The 26,106-nt window shown below is 42.1% G+C and overlaps 2 protein-coding genes across 2 annotated transcripts in view; one reads left to right on the top strand and one right to left on the bottom strand.

Moving 5' to 3' along the window:
• The window catches only part of LOC119902184 (semaphorin-6B-like), a 38,607-nt gene extending 20,412 nt beyond the window's left edge, over positions 1 to 18,195 (top strand). Inside the window, exons 14-17 of the mRNA XM_038718196.1 lie at positions 2,371 to 2,511; positions 3,267 to 3,344; positions 12,773 to 12,834; positions 14,222 to 18,195. Of these exons, the coding sequence (XP_038574124.1) occupies positions 2,371 to 2,511; positions 3,267 to 3,344; positions 12,773 to 12,834; positions 14,222 to 15,207 (1,267 nt within the window). The 3' untranslated portion in view covers positions 15,208 to 18,195. The remainder of the gene's footprint in view (positions 1 to 2,370; positions 2,512 to 3,266; positions 3,345 to 12,772; positions 12,835 to 14,221) is intronic.
• A 1,343-nt stretch (positions 18,196 to 19,538) lies between these two features.
• On the bottom strand, positions 19,539 to 24,800 carry gpr35b (G-protein coupled receptor 35 b). Its single transcript, XM_038718197.1, is given in 3 exon segments — positions 19,539 to 20,217; positions 20,219 to 20,406; positions 22,831 to 24,800. Coding segments are annotated over 3 exon segments (963 nt in total). The 5' UTR covers positions 22,927 to 24,800.
• Positions 24,801 to 26,106: the final 1,306 nt, after the last annotated feature.

Genomic DNA, 26,106 nt, shown 5'->3' with positions numbered 1-26,106 from the left:
GAGTAGGAGTACATTTTTGTCCTTGCTCTCCAATAAATTGTACATTTGGCATGTTGCTCCAAGTAGCTCAGGTCTCATGTTGCCTGCCTCCATTTGAGGACTAGAGAGCAGAGGTGCTTTTTATCTAAGAACAGGAGTTCAGTTACACTTATTTTAAATGTCTGATTTTAACATTTTTGAAGTGCAGCTTTGAGTAAACGCCTATTCAGTTATTTATTTGATCATAGCTATTACAGAGATATTCACATATATAATTAAAAGAGTTTAATTAAAAGATTAAAAGATTTTTTGACATACAGTTGAAACTTAGAATCAGTCACATAATAACCGCTGGGTCAAAATATTGTCAAAAATAATGAAAAGAGGCCGAGGTAATTATTACAGTTAATTCCAAAGCACAAAATGCAAAGGTATTCAATTACAGTTTTTCTCAGTCGCTTTGGTGCATTTCTCGAATCATCCTTAACATTTGCAAAACAGTAAGTGCATTTCTCGAAACAGGTAGTGCAAACAGCACAACACAGTGGATTACCTGCAAAAGCCCATAACTTGCTCAAAATCCTTAGTCTATCTCTCAAAAGCAAATCTTTATGTTATAGAACTTGTCAGTGCCATCAGAACGGCAAGTCCTTGTGTCTTGTTTATGAAAAAGCAAGTCAAAATGTTTAGCCATCTTGTCAATATAACAGTGTACTCTGTAAGTATGTTCTGATGTACATTTTGGCTAAGAATTTGATGACAATGATTGAAAATGCACAAGGCTGCACTTTTTTTGTCTGGCATATATCACTTTCACCAGTACAAAGTTATACATTGCAGGAGAAAGGACAGGAATCACAGCTATGCTTTTACTGTTCGTACTGTAATTTGTTGACAGAGCATGTCATTGTAAGAAGAAAAGAAAGAGACAGGACTGTTGCCTGTTGTATCACAGATTGTCTTCCACATCACAACAGATATCTTATATATAATGTCTATATATACATATGGAAGCCCTAATCAAATATTTATTTACTCATCATTTTCTTGTGATTTCGAGATAACCATAACGGTAATTATAGTGTGACTTGTTGTATCATTGGTTAGCTCACTTGGTAGAGCATAGGACTTATAGGTTTAAGGTTGTGTGCTCAATTCTGACTGAAGACAAAAAAAATTTATTTTGACTCACTTTTTTATATTTTTCATAATCCTCTTCAACAAAATTCTTATGAAAAGACTGTTTCACATGCTCTCATATATATATATATATATATATATATATATATATATATTATTTATTTATTTATTTTTTTTTTACTGGTATTGAGTATTGGTATGAGTGTTGCAATTGTGATGTTGTTGTGGTCTATTCTTACTTTGTTTATGGTCCTTAAGAAACAACATTTCGCTTAGCTACAGTATATACTTGTAGGCAAAGGATATGAATAAAGTATTTTAACTTTGATTTTTGATAACGTGTTCAACCATTTTGCATGTAGTGACTAATGCAATGAACTTATGCCTAGATGTTTTGGGGGGTAAGATTATTCAGCAGAGACTGGTATAATTCATTATGATCAGCAGGACATAAGCAATTGATAATGTAGGAAACAGCAGACAATTGTACATAATCATTTGCATCAGTGTGTCAAGCCATTTGCAATTTGTTCAAAACAATGAGAAAGTGCTTTTATGATGTGCACAAGTGACGAGATGATGTGGAGGTTGAACAATTAGTTTTGAGAATTTCAATTCTGATCTGACAAATGCACCAAAGCGACTGAGAAAAACTGTAACCATCTTATCCAACAGAGAGAGGCATAAAATGTGCACATTGGAGTGGCTGAAACCAGAGAATATTTGGCATTTTAACTTAATTTTAAAAAAGACAATAAAAATATTATCAAAATAGTTCAACAGAAATATTGATTGATCAACTAAATGTTTCAGCTCTATTTGACTTGATGAAAATAAGCATCTTTGCTTTTTTGAATTGGTGATCATTTATACAAATTATGCCTGTTTTGATGTGATCCAATCTTTTGTAGCACCAGAAAACCTTTGCAAATTAGATTTAGTTAGTGTAAAAGACCATCAAAAAACAAAGACATTGGGATTTTGGCTTCACCCAACAGCAGCTAACACAAAAGAGAGTTTATTTCTTCCCACCACACAGCTCTGGCTCTAGATAAAACTCTAATATGCTGATGTTGTTGATTCGTATGAGGGTTAGGGCACTAGGCTGTCTGTCTTCAAGTACCAACAGATGAGGCCTTTGACCCTGTCACAGATTGGTCTGGGGCCAAAAAGAGTACACTGACCTCCCGCTGTTGGCTCATTACCCTCTGCCTCCTGTCTTCACACATCTGTGCCTCACTATGTCTGCAGGTGTGGTGAGGACTCTCCTCAGGCTCGCCAGCTCTTGTCTCTGTCACTGGACCGGACCAGCTATACTCTGCTGCTGGCCTTCCCCTCCTGTCTGGTCCGATTGCCCACCTCTCGCTGCCACCTGCACTCACGCTGCATGAAGTAAGTGACATGCAGTCACCTGATTTTGTTTTGGAGAGTAGTTTCCTTTCTCTCTGTGTTTCTTTGGCACATAATTAGGTCAGTTTGACTGTAGCAGTGGCCATTAGCCAAGTTACTACTTACTGGCCAACTTGCTGCTTTCACTCCATATTAGTGCAGTTGTCCCAGTAAAATATATTGCAATTCTGCTGTTTTTTCAGCCAGCAAGGGATAGATGGCATGTGTGTTTGCTGAACTACAGATAGCTTGTTTGGTTTAAAATTTATTTTGGGAGAATTCTATCCTTGGGAAATAGTATTTAACTTGACACAAAAGGCTTCAAGATCGTCTTGACTTGAGCTTGTAATAAAATGGATGACTCATTATAAATACCAAGAAGGCATTTGTTTATTGCTGCACATATAGGAAAGATCTTTTGAAGTTGAACTCAGCACTGTGAACCTGATTCCCACAGCAGCAATATATCACACTTGGATACAGGAAACTGTAGTAACATATAGTGACTGCTGTGTATAAAGATGAATTCCAGATGAGGATTTAGCATTTCACAGGTTCTCCACACACAGTTCAAAACATATAAAGGCCAGGTCCATAGGGACATACAGTATTTCATATTGTAGGGTTATAATGGCCCACTACATAATTAGTTACCTTGTTAGCCAGCTAGACGGGAAGCTAGCTAACTTCTGCAGTTAAAATCGCTTGTTCCCATGTCTAACACGTGTGTGTGTGTGTGTGTGTGTGTGTGTGCGGAGGAGTTGTCTAGCCTCCAGGGACCCATACTGTGGCTGGACCAGAGGCAGCACCTGCTCCTTCCTGAGACCAGGCACACGGTGAGGACATCACACACACACACAATTGAACAGTTTCCCACCTTTGGATAACTGCTGTCTGAAAAACTCAGGAAGGTACTGTTTGTGGAGTTTTATTGGCGAAGTTGCAACATTCTTGCATGTCGTACATAGAAAGCTAACAAAGCTAATGTTGAATTTGTATTTCACTTCATGTAAACTAGGGGGAATAAATGTTATAAAACAATGGCAGAGGGTTTTTGTACTTTGAGAGACGAGGACCCAAGCCCCTGTGCTTTCAGACTTTTGTTTATTCCACAATGCCACCTCAAGGAGACATCTGGACATAGTTATAAATGTAAGTTATAAATGTAAGAAAATAGAAATAAAGAGGACAGTGACGCTTGTTGCTCAGTAATTTAAATCAAGTCTGGGCAAATATAATAAAAAAAGACAATTATCAGTAAATGGGTAAAGAAATAAACAAGCACATTGTGATAAATATTCTGTACTTATAATTACCCATTATTATTTTAACAAACGAGAGTGGTTAAGTCCTTGATGTTTTTTAGTAGTTCGTGTTTGTACCAGTGAACAGACTGTTGACGCAAAAAAACATTCTCCGTCTGTTTTTTGTAATTATTTTAGTTAGTGAGTTCAAGTAAAGCTGTAAAATAGTATAATTTTTTAATTTAGCTTGTTAAATAATGGTTCTGAATATGTAAAAGTTTGTTACTTTTATTTTGTAGGTATATTTATTTAATTTTGTTAGCCAACAGAGCTAGTAAAGATGTTTGGGTGTATAGTATTTCATTAAGCATGATTTAATTTGTTACCTGATCAGTTAATAATTTCAAAAGAATGTTTATCCATATCCTTATAAATTCATATTCTAATGAATATTAAATATATAAGATAATATCCAGAATTGTTGTGTTATTCATCCAAGTAAAACATTTATAGTACTGCAATCCCTAATTCCAGCTCACGTCACCTGTATAGCTAACCCTGATCTCTGACCTCCCTGTGGAGTGGCATGCAAAAAGAGAAAATCAATAATGGCATCTATCATGCGTCGCTGGATGACATGGCAATATGTGCCATATGAATTTAATTGAACAAATATTCCCATTCCTGTACAGTTTAAGCAAATGTGTAAAACCCAACTGGAAAGTATCACACACACACACAAAAAAAAAAGAAAAAACAGTTCCTTATCCAACAACTTAAATATGAACATTTTCAATATAGTACTAATGTCACGGACTGCTGAGTGAGTGCAGCAGGAGTGAACACAAATGCAAGACACTGAGCTTAGATTGAGTTCCAGGGTTTATTTATCCCAAGCACGACAAACAGGCATGAACAGAACTCCCGAGTACAGGAACTGGTACATCCAGAAGGTAGCAACGTGTAGAAACACGACATCCAACAGGACTAACATGCGACAATGACCGGACAGGGAATGAACAGAAACACCAGACATTTATACACAGTGACTAACGAGCAGGGCGCGAGCAACACAGGTGACTGGGGTCAGGGTTAACGAGGCAGAGAGACAGAAGAGAAAACAGAGACTAGCAGGTAGGCAGATTACTGATGGGGGGGAAAGACAAACAACTGAACCCAAGCATGGTGGTGGAAAACTAACACATGAGGGACAGGAACAGAACCACCACACAAAAGTAGAAGACTGGATACAAGACCACAGACAGGACTGAAACCCAGACACAGAGAAACCAAAACACCGAGATGGCATGGCCAAAATAATAACATAGACAAGCTCAGGACAGGATCGTGACAGTACCCCCCCACCGATGAGCTTCTCCAGACGGTCAACCAAAAAACAGACCAACCAGAAAAACAAACAACAAAGTCCAGGCTGACCAGGGTAAGTGGAGGGAGGACAGGAGGCGGGCCAGAAAAAACAAAAAACACACAGTCCAGGGACCAGACGGGGAAACCTCAGAAGGGCGGCCCGAGGGCAGAGCAAGGGAGAAACAGTTCAGGGGGCCGACCCGGAGGACAACCCAACAGGCCGGGCAAAACAGGGGGGCCACAAGGTCCAGGAGGAAGACAAAACAGGCAAATCAGGGTTAGGGAACAAAACAGTCCGGGGGAACCACCCAACAGGCAGATCATGCCCAGGAAACAGGGCAGTTAAGGCGCTTGGCCTAACATGCAGGGCAGGAGGGTAACTGAGAACACACAGTTCAGGAGGTTGTCCCGGAGGATGACTACACCGGCCAGGCAGGGCAGGGGGACCAGACAGGGAAACCTCAGGCGGGCAGCCCGAGGGCAGAGCAAGGGGGAAACAGTTCAGGGGGCCGACCCGGAGGTCGACCGAGCAGACCAGGAGGGCATAACAGTTCAGGTGGTCGTCCCGGGGGACGACCCATGAGGCCAGGCAGAACAGAGGGAACACAGTTCAGGAGCTTGGGCAGGAGGCCAGTGCTGAGGGCGGAACCTCTCCGGAGGTTGGTCAGGAGGCCGACGTAGGAGGCCTGAGTCCTCAAGTGGCAGAGCTGGACTGAGGAACATGGGCTGAGTGGCTGGGCTGAGGTCCACGGGCGAGACGGCAGGGCTGGAGGCCATGGACTGAACAGCTGGGCTGATGACCATGGACCGAACATGAGGAGCTGGAGGCTGTCTGACCACTGACAAAGGAACAGGAGTCGATCGGACCACCGGCGAAGCTGGTGCCGGCCGGACCACCGACGGAGCACGGGGAGCAGGAACCGGTCTGGCCACTGACTGAGACCTTGGAACTGGTGTCAGTCGGACCTTCGATGAGGGACCAGCAACAGGTGTCGGTAGGACCACAGAGTGAGACCTGGGAGCAGGAGTAGGCCAGGGTTCGGGCAGGCGGCTAGCAGCGCTAGCAGGCCAGGGATCGGGCTGGTTGCAGACGGGTCTCTGATGGTGACCTTGTCGCCTCCGATGACCACCACGGGAACCCGAAAAACCCTTCAAAAGAGGACTCTGGGGAATGCCTAGCCTCCAGGCTATCAGGCCATAGGCTAGCTGCCCGTGCTGCCTCTGACTCCCTGGCCTTCGTGGTCAGGTAGGCCAGGAGAGTCATCGTACCTGAGTCCTTGGTAGGTGGGGCAGGCAGACGGACAGGCTAGCCGCGCTGGCCGAGCAGGGCACTGGCAGGACAGGCGGAGGGCTAGCCGCGCTGGCCGAGCAGGATCCAGGTAGGACAGGCGGAGGACTAGCAGCTCTAGCCGGGCAGGACAGGAGGATGCTTCCCAACCTGCAACTAGCAGGCCGAGAACAAGTCCTTTGAGGGCTAGCAGGCCGGGGAATGGACGGCTGGAGGCTAGCGGTCCGGGTGTTAGCCATTTCCAGGCTAACGGACTGAGGAACTGATGAGGACTTGGCTGGGGGATCGGCTAAGGTGTGGAGGAAGTCACAAGCCCACCCAGGGAAAGAGTCTGCTGCTCCTGGCTTAGCAGCCAGGCTCTTCCAGGCAAGGGACACGATAGCTGCCTTATGGCTAACATGACTAGCCCCATACCACATATTCCTCAGCGTCAGAAGCTCCCTCAGCACGTCAGTCTGTTCCTCATTTAGAGTGTCTGCTGGGCTCTTAATTGGTCCGGTCATTCTGTCACGGACTGCTGAGTGAGTGCAGCAGGAGTGAACCCAAATGCAAGACACTGTGAGCTGAGATTGAGTTCCAGGGTTTATTTATCCCAAGCACGACAAACAGGCATGAACAGAACTCCCGAGTACAGGAACTGGTACATCCAAATGGTAGCAATCCGACAGGACTAACATGCGACAATGACCAGACAGGGAATGAACAGAAACACCAGACATTTATACACAGTGACTAACAAGCAGGGCGGGAGCAACACAGGTGACTGGGATCAGGGTTAACGAGGCAGAGAGACAGAAGGGAAAACAGAGAATAGCTGGCAGGCAGATTACTGAGGGGGGAAAGACAAACACAAGTTACTCAACACTAAACATCAGAGTAACATAAACAAGTGGACAGATCACAAATGAACTAACACCAACAAGGAACACAGACAGAAGCTAAGGTAAAGCAGAACTCAGACATTGGCACAACACAGAAGTACACCGACCAGGAGTGAACACTAAGACAAGAACTAAGGTACAGGACTAAGAACTAAGATACGAGGCAAGACAGATACTAAATAAGATGTGGATGAATAATGAAGGCTAAACAGAGACTAGAGCTGAATTAAAAAAATCTGATTACTGAAACTGGCAGAGAACATAAATCACACCTAACCAACAGACGGAACCTAAGCATGGTGGTGGGAAACTAACACATGAGGGACAGGAACAGAACTAAAGTGCAGGGCACTGGCAGGACAGGCGGAGGGCTAGCTGCGCTGGCCGAGCAGGGCACTGGCAGACTAAGGCAGACAACGAGATAACAGGACAGATCAGAACCACCACACAAAACAAGTAGAAGACTGGATACAAGACCACAGACAGACAGGACTGAAACCCAGACACAGAGAAACCAAAATCAAAACACCGAGAAGGCATGGCCAAAATAATATAACACAGACAAGCTCAGGACAGGATTGTGATAAATAAAGCAAATAAATATCTAGCAAACCAATTACAATGCAAAAAAGAGAAAGCAGTTATTCCATCCATACTCAACAGATACTATAACCCACAATCCGCAGGACATAAACAATATCTTTCTTTTATAGCAATGTCTATTCCTCAAAGCATGAACCTAACCAAAGAAATCAGAAATAGACAACTTCTTAGCCAACCTACCATGAACCTACCTACACTACCTAGAGAACAAGCCAACCTTTTAGACACACCTCTTACTTCTGAAGAACTCTATACAGCCTTAAATAAAATGCCAAACAATAGCAGCAAAGACAAGACAAAACCATAATCATATCATTAGATGCCGAAAAAGCGTTTGACAAAGTAAACTGGACTTTTCTATTTAGCAACCTGCGCAAGTTTGGTTTTTGAGAGTCGTTCATCCATTGGATAAGAACACTGTACACGTCACCTAGAGCCTTAGTAATCACAAACCAGATAACCTCAACTAGCTTCACACTTCATCAGGGAACCGGACAAGGATTCCCACTCTTACCATCCCTATTTTCTATTTTCATCGAACCACTCGCAGCAATAATACAAAAAAAACAATAAAATTGATGGAATCCAGAATGCCAGCTCACAACATAAAATTAGTCTTTCATCTGCATAGATTATTTATTATTGTATCTATTCTATCTATTTTATGTTGTATCTATATCTATCTATTGTATCTACAGTGAGGAAAATAAGTATTTGAACACCCTGCTATTTTGCAAGTTCTCCCACTTAGAAATCATGGAGGGGTCTGAAATTGTCATCGTAGGTGCATGTCCACTGTGAGAGACATAATCTAAAAAAAAAAATCCAGAAATCACAATGTATGATTTTTTAACTATTTATTTGTATGATACAGCTGCAAATAAGTATTTGAACACCTGAGGAAATCAATGTTAATATTTGGTACAGTAGCCTTTGTTTGCAATTACAGAGGTCAAACGTTTCCTGTAGTTTTTCACCAGGTTTGCACACACTGCAGGAGGGATTTTGGCCCACTCCTCCACACAGATCTTCTCTAGATCAGTCAGGTTTCTGGGCTGTCGCTGAGAAACACGGAGTTTGAGCTCCCTCCAAAGATTCTCTATTGGGTTTAGGTCTGTAAACTGGCTACGCCACGCCAGAACCTTGATATGCTTCTTACAGAGCCACTCCTTGGTTATCCTGGCTGTGTGCTTCGGGTCATTGTCATGTTGGAAGACCCGGCCTCGACCCAGCTTCAATGCTCTAACTGAGGGAAGGAGGTTGTTCCCCAAAATCTCGCAATACTTGGCCCCGGTCATCCTCTCCTTAATACAGTGCAGTCGCCCTGTCCCATGTGCAGAAAAACACCCCCAAAGCATGATGCTACCACCCCCATGCTTCACAGTAGGGATGGTGTTCTTGGGATGGTACTCATCATTCTTCTTCCTACAAACACGGTTAGTGGAATTATGACCAAAAAGTTCTATTTTGGTCTCATCTGACCACATGACTTTCTCCCACGACTCCTCTGGATCATCCAAATGGTCATTGGCAAACTTAAGACGGGCCTTGACATGTGCTGGTTTAAGCAGGGGAACCTTCTGCATGCATGATTTCAAACCATGACGTCTTAGTGTATTACCAACAGTAACCTTGGAAACGGTGGTCCAAGCTCTTTTCAGGTCATTGACCAGCTCCTCCCGTGTAGTTCTGGGCTGATTTCTCACCTTTCTTAGGATCATTGAGACCCCACGAGGTGAGATCTTGCATGGAGCCCCAGTCCGAGGGAGATTAACAGTCATGTTTAGCTTCTTCCATTTTCTAATGATTGCTCCAACAGTGGACCTTTTTTCACCAAGCTGCTTGGCAATTTCCCCGTAGCCCTTTCCAGCCTTGTGGAGGTGTACAATTTTGTCTCTAGTGTCTTTGGACAGCTCTTTGGTCTTGGCCATGTTAGTAGTTGGATTCTTACTGATTGTATGGGGTGGGCAGGTGTCTTTATGCAGCTAACGACCTCAAACAGGTGCATCTAATTTAGGATAATAAATGGAGTGGAGGTGGACATTTTGAAGGCAGACTAACAGGTCTTTGAGAGTCAGAATTCTAGTTGATAGACAGGTGTTCAAATACTTATTTGCAGCTGTATCATACAAATAAATAGTTAAAAAATCATACATTGTGATTTCTGGATTTTTTTTTTTTTAGATTATGTCTCTCACAGTGGACATGCACCTACGATGACAATTTCAGACCCCTCCATGATTTCTAAGTGGGAGAACTTGCAAAATAGCAGTGTGTTCAAATACTTATTTTCCTCACTGTATAAATCCATCTGTGTTACTACAGGAAACATTGATCATTAATAACTTCTCAATAATCTCTCATTACACAATAAACTGGAATAAATCAACTATACTACCGCTATCTCTAGATGTGTGGGATTCTGCAGCTCAAGACTCCTGCTTCCCTCTTCACACTGGCAACATAAAATATTTAGGCATTTCTGATAAGATGTCAGATCTCTTCCACCTCAACTACACCCCTCTGTTAAAAAAAAAGAAGATGATTTTAAACGATGGACCAAACTTCCACTCACTCTCATTGGACGAATTGCATCGGTTAAATGAAAACATTACCTCAGATTAATTACCTGTTCTCAGTGCTTTCCATCACGCCCACCGACAAATGGTTCAAAACACTAGACTCACTAACTACTCAGTTTTACTAGAATAACAAAAAAACAAGAATCTCACTTTCAACATTACGAAACAGGAAATCACAAGGAGGCCTGGAAGCACCACATTTTCTTCCATACTTTGTGGCAAATGTGAGCATTTTCATTTAAAAAGTCAGTTATTTTCAGTCAGGTATAAGTTATGTAAGACTGTAAACATTCATCACACACCACAATGAGAGATCACATAACTGTAGGCTATATAGTTACAGTTTTCTCAGTCGCTTTGGTGCATTTGTCAGATCAGAATTGAAATTCTCAAAACTAATTGTTCAACCTTCACATCATCTCGTCACTTGTACACATCATAAAAGCACTTTCTCATTGTTTTGAACAAATTGCAAATGGCTTGACACACTGATGCAAATGATTATGTACAATTGTCTGCTGTTTCCTACATTATCAATTGCTTATGTCCTGCTGATCATAATGAATTATACCAGTCTCTGCTGAATAATCTTACCCCCCAAAACATCTAGGCATAAGTTCATTGCATTAGTCACTACATGCAAAATGGTTGAACACGTTATCAAAAATCAAAGTTAAAATACTTTATTCATATCCTTTGCCTACAAGTATATACTGTAGCTAAGCGAAATGTTGTTTCTTAAGGACCATAAACAAAGTAAGAATAGACCACAACAACATCACAATTGCAACACTCATACCAATACTCAATACCAGTAAACAGTAACAATACGCAGTGAGAAGTAATATAAATATATATATATATATATAAAGCATTTTCCCCTGAGAATGGGATAATTAATTTTCTCGTGATCACGAGATAACAAACCATAGCTCAATACAGGGGCTGGCAGGTGCGTTTCTTTAGGATAATTTCAAAGCAATTACCAGTGTCACTGGTTAGTTCAGTTGGTAGAGTACAGGGCTCAGTTTGATTAGTTTGACTCCTGTTCTTGTAGACTTTCTTTTTCTTCTTTTGTGTGTATTATCCTCTTCAGCAAAATTGTTATGAAGAGATTGAGGGGAATCCAATCACACATTTCCCAACAGGCTATTTCAAAGGTTCGGAAAGCCATCAGGAAATGTGTAACATTATATGGATTCCCCTGAATGAGAAGGTCTTTCCTCTGCCTGGGAATGATGGGGAAATGACAAGTCCATAGGTTGATGGATGTGGACCAAGAACGCACATGTCCAGTACATGCTTTACAGTAATGTGAGCATGTGAAACAGTCTTTTCATAAGAACTTTGATGAAGAGGATTATGAAAAATATAAAAAAGAAAAATTTAGTCTTCAGTGAGGATTGAACACACAACCTCGAACCTATAGGTCCTGTGCACTACCAAGTGAGCTAACCAATGATAATGCAAGCTGCACTATAATTACCATTATGGTTATCTTGAAATCACGAGACACTTATCCCATTATCACAGGAAAACAGAGTAAAAGAATATTTGATTAGGGCTTCCGTATGTATATATAGATAGACATTCTATACATGTCTATTTGAATTTTTTTGTAAATGTGCCCTGAATTGATGAAGATATCTGTTGTGATGTGGAAGACAATCTGTGATAAAACAGACCAGAACGTCAGCCAAAGGGATGTACTGTATCCCATGCAACAGTCCTGTCTCTTTCTTTTCTTCTTACAATGACATGCTCTGTCAACAAATTACAGTACAAACAGTAAAAGCATAGCTGTGATTCCTGTCCTCTCTCCTGCAATGTATAACTTTGTACTGGTGAAAGTGATATATGCCAGACAAAAAAAGTGCAGCCTTGTGCATTTTCAATCATTGTCATCAAAATTTTAGCCAGAGTATACATCAGAAAATACTTTACACTGTACACTGTTATATTGACAAGATGGCTAAACATTTTGACTTGCTTGTTCATAAACAAGACACAAGGACTTGCCGTTCTGATGGCACTGACAAGTTCTATAACATAAAGATTTGCTTTTGAGAGATAGACTAAGGATTTTGAGCAAGTAATGGGCTTTTGCAGGTAATCCACTGTGTTGTGCACTACCTGTTTTGAGAAATGCACTTACTGTTTTGCAAATGTTAAGGATGATTCCAGAAATGCACCAAAGCGACTGAGAAAAACTGTAATAAGTTAAAGGCACGATAACGTATATGAAGAGACATATTGAAATCTTTGATGTTCTTATTTGTGATCTCTCTGTGAATGCAGGCTGCCTTTTCAACAAGATGTGGAATATGGAAACACCACCTCCCATCTAGGAGACTGTGATGGTAGGTTGCAGCACTATGACATGGATGCTTCTGGCTGTGAACGGTGGACTGAGGGCAAGCTCCACCTAGTGGCTGAATCCCTCATTACACCTGTCTACTTGTCACTGAATATTTTGTTCTGGGGGAAGAAAACTCATACTTCTGAGTGAGAGAGTATTTTGCGACATTAACTGTAATTTAGCACATTTTAATTATCCAAAGTGTAATGTGATTTCCTCCCCAGCTCAGCAAGATCCATTCAACCTTGATATTAGCAACTTAGAGTGTTTTGGTGTCTTTGTCAGAGATGAATCAGGTGAGAGTTGAACTGGGATTTTGGTTTCAGCCTCACTTCCTACAGGTCAAAACGCTCCCGGTGTGAGACAGTTTAATTAGGGAGGATGTGAGCAGTGTAACTGCTGGTAGACAATACCACTGCACAACGGAAAATGGAACTTCCTTCTGGTTATGAGGCTTTGTTCTCTCAACGCTGAACATCTGAGAGAGGACTGACCGAGGGTAACCAGTGAGCAAGCTGAAAATAGCTGAGCATAAAAAACTGATGTCACTTCTGTGATGAGGCTCAGATGTCACTTCAGCAGCGCCAGAGAGGGCCTCTTTGAACCCTGCTCTGAAATTCACATTCAAGTCAGTGGAAACCCAGAAAAAAATTATTTCCTTTCCAGCATATTCTTTCAGAACTGTTCTGCCTGTTTTAGTCATAAAATCCATTTAGCTAGATCCGACTTTCCAAAAGACAACAGCAAACTCATACACATTTGTTTTAAACTGATGGGCTTCTAGTGTTTATCCTGCTTTCAGAAACTGATAGCAGTAGAAGTCAGCGGTGCCAGGCTGCAGACCTGACAGGCTCTAATCCAAGCAGTGAAAGCACAGCAGAGGCCAAGACAGGACAGACATGTGCTGCTGTGTCTGCAGATGGGAGTGATTAGAGCTGGGTGGAAACACTGAGGTAATGGTATGCTGCGAGGAGAGACTCACTTACCAGGCTGCAGGATGGAAAGTGTGAGGAGAGGAGAGGAGAAAAGAAAAGTCAGCTGCCGTGGTCTGAGCTGATGACAAGTGCAGGCCTCTCTCAACCTGGAGCCTGTTGAGCCTCAAGGCCAGTCTGGAGAGAAGCTCCCTTTAAAGATAATCATCGCAGAAAATAATCGTATATAGCTGAACACGATGATCACCATTTATGAGTGTTATTATAGTTATTGATTTATTATGATACATTATATCTTGTGAGGTGGAAAGCACTAAGTATTTAGTAGCAGAATAGCACTATATGTAATAATAATAATAATTTTAAACTGCACCCTGTGGACAGACACTGAGAGAGGATGTCCATTGTGCTGTTCTACTAAATGTCATCTGCATAATTGTGTCTCTTAATCCTCAGGAATTCTGCAGCAGAGTTTGCTGATTGAACCGGAGAGCTTGGTCTCCCTCAACCTGCTTGTGGCTTCTGCAGTCTCCGCGTTCACCATCGGGGCGGCGCTCTCTGGCATTGCTGTGTGCTGGATCATGGCCCACAAGCCCACCAACCGTCGCCACGGCAACGCCTCCCAGTCCTCTATCCAGCGGCGTGAAAGAGGCCTGCTGAGTAATGCCGGCGGGATGGGAGGCTCTGTGCTCAGTGTGACGCGGCAGGGAGGAGGGGAGCGCCCCTGCTCTCAGGGCGGTGAAACCCTGTTTGTCATGCCCAACGGCTGGGTGAAGTCAGGAGAACTTGACCCAGGTTTCCTGCCCACCCCGGAGCACACGCCCCAGCAGAAACGCAGAGGCCTACGACTGTCGGACTCCAACTCTGGTGGCTGGGACACCAGCCAGACGTACCTGGGGGGAGGCTCTGTGGGTCTGGGTTCACCCTGCCGCATACCCCCCTCCGTCTACCTGACCACCAGACTCTTCCAGCAGGGGGGAGGCGGGAGACACAGTGGTGAGGGCCGAGGGAATGATACGCCACGCCAGCACTATGTCTGCCTGAGCAAGCAAGAAAAAGGAGGAAAGGGGACACCCAAAGCGCCTCTCAGGAAGTCTGCAGGGGAATATGTATACCCCATGACCCCCCAGGACTCGCCTGAGCGCAGGAGGGTGGTCTCAGCACCCAGCGCCCCCATGGAGTATGGTGAGCCGCTGCCATTGCGCTGGCCAGCCCCGGAAGGATACATCCTCAGCAGCCATGGCATGGTCCCTGTCCCTCTGCCTCCACCCTCCATGCCCGCTCCCAGTGGCCAAGCTTACGTGTCCCAGCAACACGCCCCCGGGCTGAGCAGGGCCCTGCTGAGAGGGGCCCTGGAGCGAGGGGAGCTGGGTGAGCTGGTGGATCTCAGCCAGCTGATGAGTAAGAAGAACTGCAGTGATAGGACTCAGGCTGGCCAGTGACTCTTGAGGAAATTAAGGGGACGGGAGCTTTTCCATGTCCAGAGCTCTCTGTTTTGTTTACATAGATCTCTCTTTCCTCCTCACTCAGTCCATTCCCCTCTTCCTTCCCATCTCCCTACATCTTTATTTGTTATTCAGCCCTCCTAATCTCCTCTGTCAGTCTCTCAGGCAACCCCCCACCACCCTACCCCTTTTCACCCCATGCAAAGTCTCTCTTTATGACTGGCTGCTGGGTCTGCCACTCATATCCTGGCTCACATTAATTGGTCAGATGGACTGAGGTTGTTGCTGTGTCTGCATTGCAGAGTTGCCTCTCCCTCCAGCGGCAGCAGGAAGAGGGAGGAGAGAGAATGGAGTGCAAAGAAAGAAAGAAAGCAGAATGTGAGGCAGAGAGGATGTGGACAGAGACAAAGATGGACACGCATTTAGAGGCTGCCTTCTCTGTGCAGATTAACTGAGGAAGCAGAGCCAGTCAGATACTGCTGCAGGAGTGGGATGCTTTCCCCCCTCTTGGATAACATTAACAAGACTGCTGCCCATCTGTTCTCCACTCTATTACCTGTTGGTCTGATTGCCAACTAGGCACTTGAAGTGAAATTACAAATTCTGAACATCGTAAAAGTATCTGAAGCTGTAGGTGACTCATCAGACAAGTCATTCTAACTGTAAACACAAATCTAATGGATGATGAGAAAACTCCTCTCTCTAGTTCGTTTTCTCACTCTTCCTCTTTGCTGCGCACATACAGTACATGCCTACATGTTTTTGTACAGGTGAGTGAGGGTATTTAGTATTCTATGTACACAGGAAGCACGGTGTGTGTGTGCCAAATGCCTCTAAACTGTCTCATAGGGATATGGGACCATAACTCACATCTTTGGAGAGCAAAGTGCAGCACTGAAATGTCAGCACTATTTTTGCCAACCGCATGCTCCCCGTAATGACAGCATCTGAGCCATCCATCGCTCTATTCATTTGCCTCCTTACACCCCATGTACTCTTTAATGACCAATAACTTCCATGTTGGTCGTCTGGGGAGATTGCACCAGAACAGTGGGCTGACACTGCGGGACAGAAAGAAAGAGAGGTGTTTTAGAGAATTAAAAAAATGGACTGCAATATATGAACACCTTGTCCTTCACTGTCACCTTAGGGTTTTTCCACACACACGCGTCCATTAATGTTGCATTATAGACATTTACACAGTCCGGTTTTATAGGGCAAATTTCCCCTTAAGCCCACAGTTAGTCAAGGTCCCACAGACATGACACAGAACAAAGTGACAGTTACAGTCATGATGATGGAAACCTCTGGCTTAACTCAAAGCCAATAGGGGTAATGGAAATGTTCCCAGCAGGCAAATGGGACCATATATTCAGCCCATGAAAGTGTCCCGTGCCATGAAATGGTCAGCGTTTAGGTCAACACAACATTGTTTTTCTGTGGGTTAGTGAGGAGATGGAAGTCAAAAAAAAGAAGAGAGTCAAGATGAACAAGACAGAAACAAAAAGCAGGTAGGGCTTGATGAAATGAGATGCACCAACAACAACAGTAGGGAAAAAGCGGGAACTGACCAGATGATTTGATTTTCGCTCTCAGTCGCAGTCAGTAGTCGACACATTTTGGTTTGTGCTAACCTTGTAGTGAGCAGCAATATATGGTTTATCTGTACATAATAAACTTTAATTTAGATAAAATGATAAGACAAACAGTAACTCCAAAAAAAATGACATCAGGCACAAGCTTGCAAACAAAAACAAACATTAATTATTATAATTCATTATAGCTATTAATGTATGAAAATCTGTTTTCATAGAAGTTTCACATCAACCTACTCTAAGATTGAAATCACCAAGACGCTAAGTATTACCAGTGTCTTTTTTTTCACGTCTGTGTGCCAAAACCAAGATATGAATGATAAAATGATGCCTGATTAGTGAAGCAAGACAGAAACTTGTTTCAAAAGTGCCATGAAGACCACTTCCATCAGCAGTGCACGTCATGTACTGCGGTGTCGGATAACTCACTTGTTGCAGTATACTTGTGATATGTATGCCTTTGACCTTACATGCTGAATGTTTTATTTTTGTATCTAGATGTCGGCTTGTACTGTTGAAATCATTTTTTCAGCCCCCACCCCTCTGTCTGCCCCGGATGCCACTGACACTGAATGCTGAAACCAACAGTGTTTGAGGGTCTGTTTATAAACTACTCTGACACATCATGCCACACTTATATACTGTAAATATGTAAGAATAAATGCAGACACTTTGAACTTGAATGTTTATTATAATATAATAGCCAATATGTAATAATAATGATTTAGAAGTAGTTCATAAGCAAACCTTCAAATGGAGTGAAATGCTGTGAGAACACTGTGTATCTCATTTTTTGTTTTTGCTGATTCTGGGCTTTTCGTCTTATTCTGTAGTCTAGTGATTGTCTGTCTGTCATTTCCAACCAACTGCCATACTGGAGGATCTTGAAAATACATGTCAACATCCTGAGTGAATGAATGTACTCATTCTTTTTTGTTTGTTTGTTTATAGTCATTATACTGTGCAGTAATAAGGAAAAGCACAAAAATGTTCTTTTTTTGCATTTTGAAAATGAGCTGTTCTGTATCATTTGTGAATAGTGTAAATAATCATCCTGAAGGTATAGCGTGTCCGTTTGGTTTCGAGGGGGGATCCTTCAAGCTCTTCTGAGACACGACTGTGTTTGAGGTGTGAGATTTTTTTTGGGTTTTCTCGGTGACAATGCTGTGAATAAGATGTATGTACAGTATTTACGTGACTTTGGCTGACTGCTGAGCTCAGCTGTTTCTTGTTATTAGAGTAGAGTCACAGGCCTGATCTCAGCCAGAACTGAGCCTTCTCATTTGACTGATGCCTGTTGAGTTTTTGCAGTTGCTAAGATACTGCTGTTATAATAACCATCAATCTTTGGAGTATTGCTATTAAATGGCATTATATAATTGACTGCTAATGTTGTCGAGTGTGGCTCTGAATGCACTCATTGAAATAAATGCATATCATTATACACATGCCCACGCATATACACACAAATACACACATTTACAAATGCAATTCCATTAATTCACAGCAGTCTCAAGTAATGTGTATGTCATTATTGCAGTTTATTTTCTGTAAATGAGCCATATTTGTCATCAGATTCTGCAGTTTGAAACAGGCCGCTTCTCAGCAGAGAGGCAGCGGAAAGTCTTTCAAGCATTTGTTATCCTAGCCACAAGAGGGAGCTGGACACTGGCCTTCATTAATCAGGCATCTGTGAGTGGGTGAAAGGGTGTCTGTGCATTGACTCAACATTGTCTGTCTGCGCTGCAGAGCTCGATACAGGCTGTTTTGTTGAGAAGTCTGGTGCAGAGATGAGAACCCTTGTTCTCTGCTTTGATATCATTCTTTGAACATCACACAGAGAGCAATAAGGTCAACAAAAGGTTGCGGGAGTAAGATAAAAGGTATTTATATCCTAAAACACACACCCATGAACATTCACCCTAAAGTAGTTAAATAGTTCATATAGCAACTTGATTAATTAGGCTAAGCCAGATGTAACTGTTGTAGAGTAAATTTTTTTCCACTGATTTAAAAATAAATATCTATATTAACAAATCAACTGTGCAATTAACCAACTGGAAACTGAGGAGTCAACCACCAATTAAAAAGTTATTCTTTTTTTATATCAGCATTACACACAAATAGAAATAAATCACAATAAAAGTTCTAATTAAAAAAAGCCAAATACTATTTATTGCAATCAGTCAGCTTGCTACTTATAATGCAAATGTAAAGGCATAGTCCACTGTTGGAATTCACAAGAAACAGAATGATGCTAAAAAAAATAGTCAAAACACGAAGGAGCACAGGTCCAGATATCCTGACTTTTAGTCCCTTAAATGTATCAAGCTCCATCCTACAATTCCCACAATGCAACTCAATAGTATCTTCAATCTGACCCTTCTAGCCTCCTAAATTCCCACTTCTTTCAAACCCCATATGACCCGTTTGTTATTAATCATATAACCTGCAATGCAGGTTTATATTAAAAATGAAAAAGTCTCAAGCCCATGCAAAGATTATCCTGCTGACATCTTTGGGGTGTTTGTTTCAAACTCCCTCCAGAGCCAGAGAAAAGATTATAAAACTGTTCCCACAGGCTAAGTATTATTCATCATGACCAGCAAACTGAACTTAATGTGTGCCCATTTAACAGTATAATTTGTTTTAACAATATAATTTTTCTAAAAAAAAATGGTTCACACAAATGCTGTTTTTAGAGACAGGTCAATTTTGTGTACTCCCAATGACTTATGAATAAAAACATTTCAATAAAAAATAATAGCTGATGGAATCAAAACAGCAGTTTGTGGAAGCGATCCATTCAGACACAAGCAAATATGTATGTGCAGGTAAGTATGTAGTCTGCCAGTTTGTAGGTGGAGTATTAAAGACGTTAACAAAGCCAACATGGATTGGAGTGTAGCAGACGATGAATACGAGCATATTTGCTGTCACTATGCCAATAGTGCATTTCTTTTCCTCTGACTTGTCATCCACTTTTAACAGAACACATATAATCCGACTGGAACAGAACACAACAACAAACAGCGGAGTGAGGAAGCCTAGAAATTCCATAATGAGAATAAATCGCAATTTCAGTGGTTGATTTTTACATCTTTCATAACAGGTCCACAGTTTTTCAGGGTAGTTCTCCTTTCGGAATATAGCACACATTGTCACCAGAAGCACCCAAAGGACCAGGCACACAACAAAAGCCGTCTCTTTCTTCTTCCTCCATGATCTGGCCTGCAGTGGGAACCTTATAGACAGGTAGCGCTGGATACTGATGGCCGCCATGGTCAGGATGCTGGCATACATGTTGGTGAAATGTGTGTACATAAGGAAAGTACACAAGTAAATCTTGGGCAGGCAGAAGAAGGAATCATAGATCCTAAAGGGAAGGAAGAGGATGAGGGCAGGTTGAACATGTACTGTATATGTGGGTGTCCGTCCAGGAGTCCCGTTTGGCAAAGACGACACGCAGAGCAGCAGCATTGACAAGGAAACCCACGAGAAACAAAGGAATGTAAGCCAAACCCTCCAAGATGTTCACTTTGCAAATGGTGTTGGTAATGTTGGTGGTGATGTTGGTGGTGTTGCAGTAGCACATACTTGTCTGTAAGACAAGGCCATGTGTCAGAATTAAAAATAATTAGTATGTTGGATGTAAAAACAGATTCAACGGCAAACAGCCGAGTATAAATACACACAAACATATACCTCACATAAGCATAAAAAAATTGAGGAAGAACTGCAGGCATTTACAGTGAGGAAAATAAGTATTTGAACACCCTGCTATTTTGCAAGTTCTCCCACTTAGAAATCGTCATCGTAGGTGCATGTCCACTGTGAGAGACATGATCTTAAAAAAATAAATTAAAATCCAGAAATCACAATGTATGATTTTTTAACTATCTATTTGTATGATACAGCTGCAAATATGTATTTGAACACCTGAGAAAATCAATGTTAATATTTGGTACAGTAGCCTTTGTTTGCAATTACAGAGGTCAAACGTTTCCTGTAGTTTTTCACCAGGTTTGCACACACTGCAGGAGGGATTTTGGCCCACTCCTCCACACAGATCTTCTCTAGATCACTCAGGTTTCTGGGCTGTCGCTGAGAAACACAGAGTTTGAGCTCCCTCCAAAGATTCTCTATTGGGTTTAGGTCTGGAGACTGGCTAGGCCACACCAGAACCTTGATATGCTTCTTACAGAGCCACTCCTTGGTTATCCTGGCTGTGTGCTTCGGGTCATTGTCATGTTGGAAGACCCGGCCTCGACCCATCTTTAATGCTCTAACTGAGGGAAGGAGGTTGTTCCCCAAAATCTTGCAATACATGGCCCCGGTCATCCTCTCCTTAATACAGTGCAGTCTCCCTGTCCCATGTGCAGAAAAACACCCCCAAAGCATGATGCTACCACCCCCATGCTTCACAGTAGGGATGGTGTTCTTGGGATGGTACTCATCATTCTTCTTCCTCCAAACACGGTTAGTGGAATTATGACCAAAGAGTTCTATTTTGGTCTCATCTGACCACATGACTTTCTCCCATGACTCCTCTGGATCATCCAAATGGTCATTGGCAAACTGAAGACGGGCCTTGACATGTGCTGGTTTTAGCAGGGGAACCTTCCGTGCCATGCGTGATTTCAAACCATGACGTCTTAGTGTATTACCAACAGTAACCTTGGAAACGGTGGTCCCAGCTCTTTTCAGGTCATTGACCAGCTCCTCCCGTGTAGTTCTGGGCTGATTTCTCACCTTTCTTAGGATCATTGAGACCCCACGAGGTGAGATCTTGCATGGAGCCCCAGTCCGAGGGAGATTGACAGTCATGTTTAGCTTCTTCCATTTTCTAATGATTGCTCCAACAGTGGACCTTTTTTCACCAAGCTGCTTAGCAATTTCCCCGTAGCCCTTTCCAGCCTTGTGGAGGTGTACAATTTTGTCTCTAGTGTCTTTGGACAGCTCTTTGGTCTTGGCCATGTTAGTAGTTGGATTCTTACTGATTGTATGGGGTGGACAGGTGTCTTTATGCAGCTAACGACCTCAAACAGGTGCATCTAATTTAGGATGATAAATGGAGTGGAGGTGGACATTTTGAAGGCAGACTAACAGGTCTTTGAGAGTCAGAATTCTAGCTGATAGACAGGTGTTCAAATACTTATTTGCAGCTGTATCATACAAATAAATAGTTAAAAAATCATACATTGTGATTTCTGGATTTTCTTTTTAGATTATGTCTCTCACAGTGGACATGCACCTACGATGACAATTTCAGACCCCTCCATGATTTCTAAGTGGGAGAACTTGCAAAATAGCAGGGTGTTCAAATACTTATTTTCCTCACTGTATAAATGACTAAAGTGTGACTTTGTGGCTTTGTTGCAACCCTAATACAGTGTCTGCCTTGCCTGTCAGAAAGCCCCACCTATTTCCTTATGCCTGCGCTGATTATTGTCTTGTATTTTTAATGACTGAAAAATTTTGGAATATTACTGCCCTCCCCCTGCTCCATATTTTAGTCACTGTTTAAACAACAATGGCCCTAATACACGTCATAGAGGCTTCATGTCAGCTTTGACTAATGTTTAGAATGCATCTTTGCCCAAAAGGAGGACTGTGGAATTCGTCCCCCATCTCTTAACATTGGAATCCCATAAGAAAAGATCTCTTTATGGCCAGTATGGAGTGGTATGAACTGTTTCAGTCAGCATGTGAGTGTTGTTTTAAGACAAGACTTGGGGGAAAAAAATGTGAACCTATCCTTTAATTTTATAAGACATGTTCAAAAGCTCACTGTAGTTCAAATGCTAACATAAGAGAACTTATTTTAGTGTTTGGTCATCTTACAACAACGGATATTTACTTCTACTACAGGAAAACAATTTCTTAAGAAGTGAAGAGCTTGATGACTCAGCAACAACAGTAAACTACAGTAAAAAAAAAAAAAAAAAAAGCAGAAACAGTATAACAATGTAACACATCTCCTTTCTTTTCAAATACACGTGTATACAGTTAAAACAAAACTTACCAAATGAGCAGTTCTCCTGAGCATATATTTTTCTAAACAGATTTTAATGGGAGTTGCACCCGCATGTCTTCTAAATAGCGATGGTGTGAATTTCATTGCATCGTTTCCTCTCTTCTCAGACTTTGCGGCTGAAAATGTAGCTTAAAACGTTTGCACACGGCTCAGACTGTGCCCTCATAAACCACTGTTTATGGTTATGTTATTGTAAACCTGCATTCTCTCTAATATTAGAGGTTAGCTGTTATTAGAGGTAAGGGATTGTATTCATATAGGTTTTAGAACAAACCCTTAGTTGATCAGGGAACGAGAGCACGGAACCAATGTGTCAGGTGTTGCGGCAGTTTCGGCCCTCCCGTTACAGGAAGTTTGGGAAGAGTAACGCATGGTTCGTGTCTTTATACAGTCTATGGTCTTCACTCATCTGATCATTTCACCTGTGTTTTCAGGAGTTGGAGAGCATTTGAACCACTAATCATTTGTTGCTGTGGTACCCGCCATTGGAAACCCGTAACGCAAGCAGTTGGTTTCGGTTCTTTAGAACGTTCAGAAAACCAGCTGCCAGTTCCACACTGACCAGACAGACTTTTGTTGCCTACATTTTCTTATTTAAGTCACAAGGTCAAGGCTGCAATCACTTTTTGGCAAGTGGAAAACTACTTGTTGCTTGTTGTATTGGAGCTTTAAAGGTATTTCAACAGGTTTAAAGGACTGGGTAAGCTATAAGTATCCATAACTCATAACGCTCATAAATGAAATCAATTCATTTTGAGAACCTTTAAGTCACATGTAGTGAGGTAGAATAAATTTTTTGGCAAGAGCAAAACTGCATTGGCTATACAGGCTGTACTGGCCATTTAAATGTATTGTGACTGGTAATAAGGACTGATTAAGCTATATTCTGTTAGTTTTTTGGCAAGTGCAATACTACAAAGTACGTATTTCAACTGGTAAAAAGGTGGAACTCTGTCTCCATTAGAGCCAAGTGCTGGTCGGAGCAAGGGGATTGTGGGCGTGACCATGTGGTAGACGCAAACCCATGATTGGTCAGTCAAACCCACCAATAAAATCTCTTGATTCGACCATTTTTTTTGACTGTGTGTTGTCAATGAGAGAGAGAGAGAGAGAGAGCAGCGCGTAATGGATACCTTGCTAACCCATGATCAAAGAAAATCATGTGCGCTGATGTTCCCGAGGACACTCACAATCTGGCAGTTTGTTGGAAGGCTGCACACATTGGTCCGACTTTCTACAACTCGACCCAACCCGACTAGACATGTCAAACTCTAAAGACTCCATCCGACTTACACCGACTGAGGGCGCACACTGATCCAACAGTTGGTGTTGGTCGGAGTCGGTCGGCATTTGTTGGGGCAGTGTGCAAGCAGCTTTAAAGCAGCAGAAAAATGGCAGACCACAGACCTGCTGCTCTCAGTGTTTTAGAGTTCCATCAGTTGGTCCCACTTTCATGTGATATGAAATTAAAGCTGGACTAGGTCATTTATTTCAGAAGCATTATTTCTTATCTGGAATGAAGAAGTAAAATGCACAGATAAAACAATGTGGCTGACACAGGACTGAACAGAAAACAGTCCCTTAGGAACCCTATGAAATTCATGACATTACAGTTATCTATATACAACTACATAAATTAAAGTATAATGTATTCCATGAGGTCCAAAATGTGTTTACAAAATATGTGCATCATAGAAATTTAAGTTGTTTATTCCTAGTTCAGAATTTGTTTTTTCAAGGCAAAGTTAGCCATGCTATTAATTTGAATACCAATTATCTTGTTTTGTTTAAAAATCCCAGAGATAAATACCAAGTCATGCTAATGGCTAGACAAATGTTGTAATTTTTTTATGGATTGTTTCGAGGATGCCACAAGTGTTCCTTACGGTTACTTGATGATTGATTGTTGTTCATCTTGCTTGTCCTCAGGACCAAAAAGTTTTCTTTTGATCCCTACATAGCTAACATAAGGTTTATACCATCTGAATAATTTATCAATGTGTGAGAAGACTTCAAGGGTTCTATCCCATTCTCCCCACTGGACCACAAAGCAGGTGCTGAACCACGTCTCCCACTCTTTAGACGTGATGAGGTAGCCTTTTTGTTGCTCTGGGGTCCCCTTCCTGGCATTTTGAATGATAGAATCGTCCTTGCATGATCAAAAAAAGATGTAGGATTCTGGATCGTAGACTTCAAGGTCTGTCTCTACACGGTAGAGCTCTCCTGGCACAGACCCGCACCATTGTGTGGTATAGACTCCTTTTGAAGCACTCATATCTTTACAGACTTTGTTTCTGAAGTAATTCCAGTCTTTGGCTGAAAAGCTAATGTGCGGTGTGCTTTCACAAACAAAAATTTCATCAAGCTCTCTTGTATAAAGATGAACTGATCCGTGCTCAAACAAGAATCCCGACATTCTAAAATCTTCCAACGCCCATTCAAACTGAAGCGCCCAAGCCTTTCGGTCCAGAAAATCAGCCAATGTTGTTGGGGGAGTCTTCTTTCTAGGAGCCATACTCATTGCAACAGGATCTATAATTATACGTCGTTTTGGAGTCATTACTCCTAATTGATTACTTGCAACATCCATGATTGTGATGCTGCAAAGATGGCGCTGTTGTTTTGCACGAAGATAGCTCTGTCCGATACGGATTCACCCAAAAATCGTTCAGTCACACTGTTCCACGCTCTCGGTCAGAAGTCTAAAAACGAACCCTCTCTATATACAACCGATTGCTAAAGCCACTCCCAAACATCCGCTTTTAGAGGATAACACCGGACATCCCATATACAAACAACTCCCCAACTACAAACCCCCCCTTTTAACACCCGTCTTCACCTTTTGGTGAACGACCCCCCCACCACCACCACCACCCCCTGGCGCTAATAGAGGATAAGGCCGGACACGTCCTAATACAAACACCCATTTTATTAATCAAAAATGTATTCACGTGCCTGAATGTTACGCGTGCACGTTCACATGCACACGCTTTGCTGGCCTTCATTTACTACTAAGGAAGTCTGAAAGGAGGGGTTGGATGTTTTTATCTTTCATTTTTTCAAAATCGAAACTGTCTCTTAAGTCTTGCTAGTTCTCTACAAGTTGCCTACCTAGATATAGGCCTACGTGGGTAATATTAATAGGGCTGTAGGCCTACATAATGATTATTTTTCAAGTGGATTAATCTAATGATTACTTTTTCAATTAGTCGATTAATCTAAGGACTAATTTTGCTTATTCTAAAAGAAAAAAAAGTTGCCTAT

Source organism: Micropterus salmoides, unplaced genomic scaffold (genome assembly GCF_014851395.1).
Source record: "Micropterus salmoides isolate LMB-PRFRI ecotype aquatic unplaced genomic scaffold, ASM1485139v1 Ms_hic_scaffold_14, whole genome shotgun sequence".
NCBI lineage: Eukaryota > Metazoa > Chordata > Actinopteri > Centrarchiformes > Centrarchidae > Micropterus > Micropterus salmoides.
The sequence above is the reverse complement of the archived record's forward strand: the minus strand, read 5'-3'. Positions and strand labels throughout refer to the sequence as shown.